This window comes from Coenobita brevimanus, chromosome 63, assembly GCF_032717465.1.
Source record: "Coenobita brevimanus isolate Jiangsu-jjx chromosome 63, ASM3271746v2, whole genome shotgun sequence".
NCBI classification, from domain to species: Eukaryota; Metazoa; Arthropoda; class Malacostraca; order Decapoda; family Coenobitidae; genus Coenobita; species Coenobita brevimanus.
In genome coordinates, this window is record NC_137016.1 from 45,614,128 (window position 1) to 45,624,682 (window position 10,555).

General features: G+C 46.6%; 1 protein-coding gene across 1 annotated transcript in view; it reads left to right on the forward strand.

Moving 5' to 3' along the window:
• Positions 1-248: 248 nt before the first annotated feature.
• LOC145404454 (uncharacterized) overlaps positions 249-10,555 on the forward strand; it is a 36,062-nt gene continuing 25,755 nt past the window's right edge. The window contains exons 1-3 of the mRNA XM_080275972.1: positions 249-555; positions 622-1,377; positions 1,477-1,697. Coding sequence (XP_080132098.1) covers positions 249-555; positions 622-1,377; positions 1,477-1,697 — 1,284 coding nt within the window. The remainder of the gene's footprint in view (positions 556-621; positions 1,378-1,476; positions 1,698-10,555) is intronic.

Consider the following 10,555-nt stretch of genomic DNA (forward strand, 5'->3'; position numbering starts at 1 on the left):
GTGCGGGAGGGGCGCGTGCTTAGGGAAGGGGGCACACGGTCGTGGGGAGGAGGGAGTACACGGTCTTGGTAATGTTATCGTGCTGGGACCAAGACAGATTAGTGGTAGTTGAGATCTTGTCAGTGTCGGGTGGGTGTCAGCGGGCGGTGTTGTGCTGTGCCGGACAGGAGTGTTGAAATTGTTTTTGTGTGTCACGCCACATACCCGTTACATTATGGCGCCGGCAGAGGATGTAGGTGAGGGGCGTGATGACGTCCAGTGCCAGGTCGGTGAGGTCTGACATCATCAGCGCCATCAGCCGTGACGGAGTCGGCCTGAGGAGCGTGTCGGAGAGCGGGGAGGCCAAACTTAGTTCCTCCACTCCGCACTCTCGACCACACCAACCCCCGGACGACGACGGCTCGCTGGCTACCGATGCCAGTATGTCCGCAACCTCTGTCCTGAGGAACCCCAGCCACGCCTACTTCAAGAAGGAGGTCCTCCCATCGTCCTCTGACCTCGGCATCGTGGAGGACCATCAGCCCTCCGACCAAGAACAACAACAGCAGGTGAACAGTGTGGAACTACTGAACACCACCTGGCAGCCTCCCCCCCAGTCACCACCCCCAGCACCAGCACCAGCACCAGCACCAGCACCAGCACCTACAACCAACACGCCTGGCGGGGCTGGCGACCGTGACTCTCTCAGGAGCCACGACAGGTGGTCCATCAGGAGCGACGACATTGAGTCAGACAAAGATATCAAACGACAGGAACAAAAGCAACAGCATCAAGAGCAGAAACAGCAAAGAGACGAAGGCAGTGGTGGCGGCAGCAGGGACAGCGGTGCTCCCTGGAGCAGCGACACTGACTCCCGCAAAAGTGTGCAGCTTCAGCAAGACCCCGAGCCGCCACCCGAGGCTGCTGAGACGACATCAGCGCCGGAAGAGAAGCAGGAAAACACCGCTACAACTGCTGACGGGTCTCCTGATAACTCTACACAAGAGCAGGACTCCCCCTCCCAAACCAGTAATATAGATTTTGAACTAGAAATTTACTTAGACAAAGGGAGGAAGGAGACACCACAGCCAGGATCGTCAGGTGAGAGCAACCAGTCGCTTGCGAGGAAGGAGAGAACAACAGGGAGGTCGGCAGGGAAGCGAGCGAACAGCCGTGTGCGTAACCAGAGCACCACCGCCGAAGGTCACGTCTCGTCCTCGGTGCTGCGGGCCAAGGACAGCGAGCGGGTGCGGTCGTCGTCCGTGGGACACAAGGTGCGGTTCATCGGGCAGTGCAGCTTTGGCGAGACAGACGGCGAGGTGGAGGCCCAGCCCCAGCAGCTGACCAGATCATCCCGCGCCCATAGTCGCCGCCTTAAGAGGAAAATCCAGCGTTCAGGTTAGCTATAGTTTGGTGGCGAGCAGGATGATGTTGATGATGACACAGTGATGATATAATGGGAGGGAGGGCCGGGGTAACTCTTGCTGCTCTGGACAGCCAGCATGGAGGGTAGTGATCGGGCCAGTGACGCTCGCCAGTACGCCACGCTGCTGCGGGAGATCCACGCCCTGATGGCAGAGGTGCAGCGCCAGAGGAGTGACTTCCGAACGGAATTGCGAGGCCTCGTGTCCTCGATCGCCCGCATCAAACAACACCCGACCAGACCCTGCCTCTGCACCTCCAGCTCCGCCCACAGACCATCCAGGCTCCCAATTATGGTACGATCACCCCACCTGCCCCAGATTCATACCCCATATGCTCACTCAGTTGTCCCATGCCCCACTTCATACTCCATTTTATATCCTCACACAACCTATCCTGTATTGTCTTCCCCAAAGTCTCTTCCCTTGTGAGCACTGTCTTCCTCATAGCATGTTCCTTTCCCAGCACTGTCTTCCGCATACTCTCTTCCTTTCCAATCACTGTCTTCCCCATAGTCTCTTCCTTTGCCAGAACTGTCTTCCTCATAGTATGTTCCTTTCCCAGCACTCTCTTCCGCATAGTCTCCTCCTTTCCCATCACTGTCTTCCCCATAGTCTCTTCCTTTGCCAGCACTGTCTTCCTCATAGTATGTTCCTTTCTCAGCACTGTCTTCCGCATAGTCTTCTCCTTTCCCATCACTGTCTTCCTCATAATCTCTTCCCTTGCCAGCACTGTCTTCCTCATAGTACGTTCCTTTCCCAGCACTGTCTTCCACCGTCTCTTCCTTTCCCATCACTGTCTTCCTCATAGTCTCTTCCTTTGGCAGCACTGTTTTCATCATCTCTTCCTTTGCCAGCACTGTCTTCCTCATCATCTCTTCCTTTGTCGGTACTGTCTTCGCCATTGTCATTTCGTCTTCCCCATTTGTACTCACTCCCCTACCCCATACTTGCACCCCATTTTGTCACTCTGTTTCTCTCTAGTTTTCCCTTTCTCTCCACCATTACTCCCCTCTCTCTCTCTCTCTCTCTCTCTCTCTCTCTCTCTCTCTCTCTCTCTCTCTCTCCACCATCCTCTTTCTCACCATCTCATCCCATTCATCATTCGACTCATGCCATCACTACAACATTTTACTCTATTCACCGTAGAAGAGTTATGCCTCTTTGTCATCATCATCATCATCATCATTGTGGTTTTCGTCGTCATCGTCGTCATCACATTCACCACGACTCACGCCATCACCACAACTCATAACCTTATTCACCACACTACTAAATCGTTATGTATCATCATCATCATCATCATCATCATCACCATCATCATTACCCGCCTCACACCATCACCACAACGTATCACCCTATTTACCACACCATCATCATCATCATCGCCACCATAACATTATTTTCCACTTGCAGATTTTGTGTGTAGGTCCGGGAAACAAAGACATAAACGTGATAAGACTCTGAGATGTATGAACACTGTAGATCAAAATCTCGTGGACCAACCGGCACCTTTGACTCACCACCCATCACCACATATCACCACACCATCACCACACAACACAACGTCACCACATAGCACCACACCATCAACACATATCACCACATTTCACCACACAATCATCACGTTTTATTATCTTATGGCTACATTTCACTACCACAACTTCATTTCACATATTTTCAGTTCGATCATTTCACCTCACCATCCCATCGTATCACTGTTCCATTACCACATTTCCCCCCCCATCATCACATATCACCACCTTATCACCACATTTCTCCACTCCATCATCACATATCACCACCTTATCACCTCATTTCCCCACCCCATCATCACATACCACCACCTTATCACCACATTTCTCCACCCCATCATCACATATCACCACCTTATCACCTCATTTCCCCACCCCATCATCACGTATCACCACCTTATCACCACATTTCCTCACCCCATCATCACATATCACCACCTTATCACCTCATTTCCCCACCCTATCATCACGTATCACCACCTTATCACCACATTTCCTCACCCCATCATCACATATCACCACATTTCTCCACCCCATCATCACATTTCATTATCCCCACCATTATAATATTATAAATCACATCCATTACTGTACCTTCCTAACGGTCTCCACACATTCGCACTCCATTATCATATTTTCCCCGCCTCCATCACCACATTTCACCAGCAGCACTTCATAACTCCAGCCTTGGTGCTCCTTTACCGCTGCGGTGCTCATATAACACGCAGATTACACCTCACCAGCCGCTCCCGCCACCCCAAGGTCACGCCGGGTGTAAAGGGTGAGTGATGCCGTGAGGGGGGGGGGGATCTCTGTCACCTTTTCCTTACTAGGTTATTTTTGCATATGACGTGTTGATAATCCCTCATGTTATTTATGTAATCTATCTTGGCATTAAAAGAAATGTTAATCGCATAGAATATAAAACTGAGGTTTAATAATCAAGCTGAATGACTAAAATACAAAACTGAGGTGTAATGAGAAGAAGGTGCCAGAAAGCCTCCCAAGCCGACGAGAATGCCATCCTTAGTTTCGCAATAGGTAAGGATATTTCGGCTGGGGAGGAGACAGACGTTTTTTAAATTCTTACTTGGCCGAGCCGGTCAGAACTGTTTAGCGCCTACCAATGACTGTGCCTGTTTTATGAGTCGATCAGGGTTTCCTAATGACTGGACTCGTCGTTTCTAAAGTGGTCAAAACCTCTTAAGAAGTCGCTTGGAGATTATCCATTTGGTCTTTTTAGATAATTCCCATGTATTAATTCAAAAACACCTTGCCACCTCCCCTCTCCTCCCTTCCACTAATCCTGACCACCCCAGCACATCACTGCATTCACACAGGTCATATCCTCGTTGGGTAAGGAGTCTTCTTAGCACCTTCATCCTTATCAGTTTATTTCTGTATTTGGCTCTGTATTTAATTCTCGCATGTCATTTATGCAATAAATGTTGATGGAAAAATAAGTAGCACGCAAAAGAATAATAATGTGCAATATACCAAATAAGTCGCTAAGGAACAGTCGTCAAAAAGCTTAGTAAGTCTACAAGAATACAGTCCCGTGAATCGCTTACGTAACCGTTAAACTTTAATGCTACTCTGGATACACTCACGTATTTGTTTAATGTGGAGACGATAGTTTTATTCAGCAACGACAAATCCATAACAATAAAACTGGTGTTATCATCATATATATATATATATATATATATATATATATATATATATATATATATATATATATATATATATATATATATATTATTCAGTGCAATGTGCACGCTAACATGATTTAGACAGGCAAAAACAAGACGATATTTTTAAGACGTGAGGAATCCTAGCTGTCAAAGGATTCATTGCTAGGTTTTGCTTAGTTCATCATCCATCCACCTGGATTTGTTTTGTTTACTGACACTTAGTTAATCATTCTTTCAGCAGTAATGACGCTTTCCCCATTCACTCACCAGCTGTAATGTTTAGTTCACAGTTCACTTACTGGGAGTAATGCTATTCACCATTCAGCTACCACTGATGGCACTTGGGTCACCATTCAGCTAGCAGGCTTGATGCTTAGTTCACTAGTCAGCTACCAAAATTCATTTACTTCCAAACTCAGCACCCATAATTACCTCAGCTCAGTATTCAGTGACTACAGCAGGTTTATTCTAACCTGACGAAGATCCCTAACCCAATTCAGTTCAGTTGATGGTCAAGCGTAGTTGTAGATTGGAGGGTCTAGTTAACTAGTAACCAAGCATACTTATTCTTACCTCATAACTAAGGCTCATCGAATTTCATCTAATAACGACCTAGTGGGCTGTTCAAGTGGTCTAGTTCCTTTAAATGAAATCAGATTGGCTATACGTTAATTTCCACCATCAAGATTCACTTTACTACAACGGAAACGTGGCTCACTGTCTCAGCGAATCATTACGCAACGAATCATTACATCCCATACTTCACCATCAGTCACTGTCATTTACCATCGTCAGCACCATCACTCACCTCCACTTTCATCGATATTTTCTTTCCGCCTCCACCACCGTCGTTCACGGCCTTCAACACCGCTTTTCATCAGTCACGAAGTACAATCACTTACCTGGCTCGTCCCTATCAGTTATTACCTTTGTTAAAACCTTCATTGCCAGACGATTTTTAAAGTTACTTGGTAGTTATTTACCACCACACTATGTAATTCAGTTGTGGAAGATTCTCATCAGACATCTCTCAGAAACCCATCATTATTAACAACCACAAATACTATGCCCCAACATTTTCTTTAGTCACTATCATCCACTATTTTCTCTGTTCACCGTCATTCGTAGTCTGACCCAATCACCGGGTCGGGTCGGGTTGCCTCATTTCAGAAACACAAGACCCGGGGTGACGTCGAGAGTACACACGGCCGGGCTGGTGACGTCACATACATAAACAAAGGCCGGGTGCGGTGACGAGGCACTAACTACGCAATGACATTTTCACACACACTCCTACTCTGTTGCTTTTTTTTTTTTTTTAATTGAATTCCTGTTTGCTAGTTGTTTAATGTGTTATTGCTCTAGATTCCTATTCCTTTGATAAGATTTGCATGTGATACTGTTATTTCTCTCCAGCCACTACGATGGCATCTGTTGCGTTTTTTTTTTTTTTTACACATTTCCCGTTTCTTTACTAGTAATGACATGCAATTTTCGTAATAGCTACTACCATGCCTCAGTCTCAGCTTCTGACTGCACTATAACTCATAATGCTGCTGAGTAATGCTATGTATTCTAATTTGTGGACGCAGATTCTTATACAAGGAAAGCTTGTAATGATTTTGTCGGTGCATTTCCGCATTTTCTTGAAGAAATATTTGCAATAGTTCACATTTTTCTGTGATAATATGATAATAAACATACTTTGGTAGTGCTACAGCCGTTTCATTATCGCTTCCTTACACAAAAGCTTTCGTTACAGCTAAATGTATGCATGAAACACCACTGCACAGCTCGTTTATATATATATATATATATATATATATATATATAAAACAACAATAAGACCGTAGAAGAAAATGTAAGAGAAAATCAGATATGAAGCTAAAATTATAAGTGTTCTCATGTGCTCTGAATAATCTTCAGTAATATCAGATGCATCAGTTGAACACCCTGAAGGAATTACAATGTATGAGAATAAGGAGATTGTAAGACAGAAAGAGACTATTGTACGTGGGGAGATGGGCGAGGGAAGGAGGAAAGGCCATCGCTAAGGCAGCCCTCGGCGCGACGTGATTCCTTTTGAGTGGCAATGGAGGCTTCTTAGCACCTCTTCCTTATCGATTTATTTGCACTTTACACTTCCTTATCGATTTATTTGCATTTTACACTTTAACATTCTACTGAATGTTATTTATATCGTTTTAATATCGACCTTCTTTGATTCAATATCGTACAAGAGGATACTGAGACGCAATTTCCTGAATAAATCGCTGTGGAAATGGTGTTACAAAATATCCAAAGCCACTTTAAATACAACCCATTTTTATAACACTACAGCCGATGAGAGGCGGGGAGGGACGAATCACCGGTCTGAAATTCACATGGCTTATGAACAATTTTCTCTTCGTAGTTATGATGTGCATGTGAAGCAGGAACAAGACGTGAGAACTCTCTTCATTCTGCTATACGCTTGGCCTTCTTGCAAAGACAAATCTTTGACACAATAAGGAATTGATGTAGTCAGAAAATATCTTACGATTATTTTCCTCTCGTAAGGTAGATATGATTTTGCAGGAAGAACAAGGCATGATAAATCTTACACTCTTTCCTCCTTGCCCTTCCCACAAAACCAAAACTTAGCCACTAACAGGAATTGATAGTTGAGTTTGTGATTTATCGCCCTAGACAATGAAAGTGGAGAGAGAGAGAGAGAGAGAGAGAGAGAGAGAGAGAGAGAGAGAGAGAGAGAGAGAGAGACTGCAGAAAATGACACAGAGAGTTTGATTTACTGGAGGAAGGAGGGGAGGAGAAAAATAGAGAAAGGAATGTAAAGACAGCGAGGCGAGACCAAGCAATAAAGGGGAAGATGGAGGAAGAGATTACAGAAGTGGGAGGCGTTTCAGATAGTAGGGAGAGAGAGAGAGAGAGAGAGAGAGAGATTAGAGTGTGATGGTGGGTGTGGTCGAGATGGTTAGTTCAGGGCGGGATGGGATACGTGAGGGGCTTGGAGGGGACAGGGTGGATGGACGGGTGAGTGACTGGGCGGGTGAGTGGCAGTAAAAAGTGGGTGTGGATGCTGTGGAGAATGTGGGTAGGAGATGGATATTATTATTAGTATTAGTATTTTTAGCGTGAGAGGAGTGTGAGGACGTAATATTACTGTAGGACGGTTTGGATTGTATTATGTAGGTGATGGATAAGTAAATGTTGTGGGAGGGGTGAGAGGGTGCGGGTAAATACTGAGGGAGGGCTGGGTGTGTGATGGCCGTGTGAGGGAGAAGGACGGGTGTTGGTTGCATGGAGGAAGTAGGTGGGTTGTTATTGCTGACGATGATAATGATGATGAAGAGAGTGATGTTATTGTTGCTGATGTTATGGCCCCAGACTTCATTTAACGTGAATCCACTGAACTACGGACTGAAACTGCCTTTCTCCGGCCGTCCATCTTTTTTTTTTGTTCGGGAGAGGGGGGAGATTAGGAATGAACTGAGTGACGTTTGCATTATAACCCAGCAGTTCCGCCGCCCAGTTATACTGGTGCCACTGCGAGAAGACGTAGATGGCTGCTGTGATATATGTTGTGGGAACAGTGTACAGTAGGTATTGTAAACACTAGAGAGAGAAAACAGATGGGCGTCGCTGTGGGAAGAGTGGGGGGGGGTGGAGGGGGGGGTGTACGTGAATAGGGTGGGATGGGCGGCTTTAAAAAGAGAGGTTGAGTTAGGTCAGGGCGAGTGTGGGGACGGAGCGAGTGGCAGCGGTCAAGGTTACTGGTTGTATGCGGGGTGAATGGATGGACTGAGTGTGGGTAGGGAGCGTGGGGGTGGGTAGAGAGGGTGTGGGTGTGGAAAGGAAGGGTCGGTATGGGTGTGGTTAGGGAGGGTGGGTGTGGTTAGGGTGGGTGGGTGTGGTAAGGAAGGGTCGGTGTGGGTGTGGTTAGGGAGGGTGGGTGTGGGTGTGGTTATGGAAGGTGGGTGTGGGTGTGGTTAGGGAGGGTGGGTGTAAGTGTGGTAAGGAAGGCTGGTTGCGGGTGTGGTGCGAGTGGATGGGTGTGGGTGTGGTACGGGAGGGTGGGTGTTGGTGTGGTTAGGGAGGGTGGGTGTTGGGGTGGTACGGGAGGGAGGGTGTGGGTGTGGTGCTGGAGGGTGGGTGTAAGTGTGGTAAGGAAGGTTGGTTGCGGGTGGTGCGGGAGGGTGGGTGTGGGTGTGGTGCGGGAGGGTGGGTGTGGGTGTGGTGCGGGAGGGTGGGTGTGGGTGTGGTTAGGGAGGGTAGATGTTGGGGTGGTACGGGAGGGTGGGTGTGGGTGTGGTTAGGGAGGGTGGGTGTAAGTGTGGTAAGGAAAGTTGGTTGCGGGTGTGGTGCGAGTGGATGGGTGTGGGTGTGGTACGGGAGGGTGGGTGTTGGTGTGGTTAGGGAGGGTAGATGTTGGGGTGGTACGGGAGGGTGGGTGTGGGTGTGATTAGGGAGGGTGGATGTGGATGTAGGTAAAGTGGGTGATTGTGACCGTGGTTTTGGTTAGCAGGTTAAGTACGGTTAGAGAGGATGGATGTGGGTGTGGTAAGAGAGGGTGGGTGTGACCAGCAAGGGTGGGAGTGTTTGGAATGAGTGGGTGTGGTTAAAGTGGGTGTGGCGTTGGTGGGAGTGTGGAGCTGGGTAAGTCGATGCTGGGAGTGAAAGGAAATAATGGGTAGCATGAGGTTGCGTCTGTGTGTTTAGGGTGGATATGCTTATTTTCTTCATAACAACGTCATTGGTATTCCATTTACCCCGAGGCCAGATGATTTATTCAGTTTGGGAGAGGTTTGAAGGTTAGAAAGTTAGAAATCAGAAATACTCCAGTCTCTCCAGCAGCACGATGACATATAGTTTTGTTTTCTTGTCACTTCCAGAGTACAACGAGTGAAATTATATAAGGTAGCTTTATGAGTGGCTTTGGAGATTTCGCAAAACCTTTTTCTTTGCGATTTATTCTGCACATACCACTTCACTAACCTCTGTGTTGCTGATGTAAACTGTGTCGATATACAACGCTATAAATAACATAAAAGAAATACTGAGGTCTAATGTACAAAATAAATCTTGAAGGAACAGGTGCTACTAAGTCTTTATGCAATCTACAACACGGCCCGAAATTTCCACCTACTGAAGGGACTAATGGAGACTGTTTCCAACCCCTGCAATACGAGACATCTCCTTTTATGTGAATATAGTCCTAGGTGTAGCAACAATAATACAAACAATACGTCCCGGCAGTGAAGTGATTAGTAGAGGTTATATCAACGTCACTACACGATGCCTCCCCTGAGTCGAATTACACCCGCCACTCCGGTAACGTGGTTATATTCTGTATTCTTGCTGCCAACAACCACCTTTATTAAACTTAGGATAGACATGTAATAATGAAGGTGTTAATGAAGGGTATGTATAACTCATCTAGTTCGAAAATATCTCCAAAGCTGGATAAAATCGTTCGATGAGAGATGTAACAGAAAATAAAATACATCTTCTACCTGAAGGGGTTAATTGGTGAGACGGCAACGAACAAAACAAACAGTAGGTTGCGGTGGTGATGGGACTTGATGGTGTAAAAGAGAGCAGAATGGTTGAGTGTAGAGAGGGTGGCTATGGACAGGAGGGCTTCGGTTAAGTGCATGTATATATGAATGAGTGCGAATTTGGGGTCGTGTTCATATATATATATATACATATATCATCATGAGCCGTTTGAGTATCCACTGCAGGACCGGCCTATCCCGACCGAAGTCGGGACGATACAGCCAATGTATCTCTACCAAGTGGCTTAGGCTGTCTGGTAGAGATTGTATGTTGGGTGAGAAGTGCTTGTAAGTGTAATTGTAGTGTTGGAGTGGCTTTGAATGTGTGTGTAGTCTGTGAACCAAGTGTAATTGGCCCGCGCAAGCTG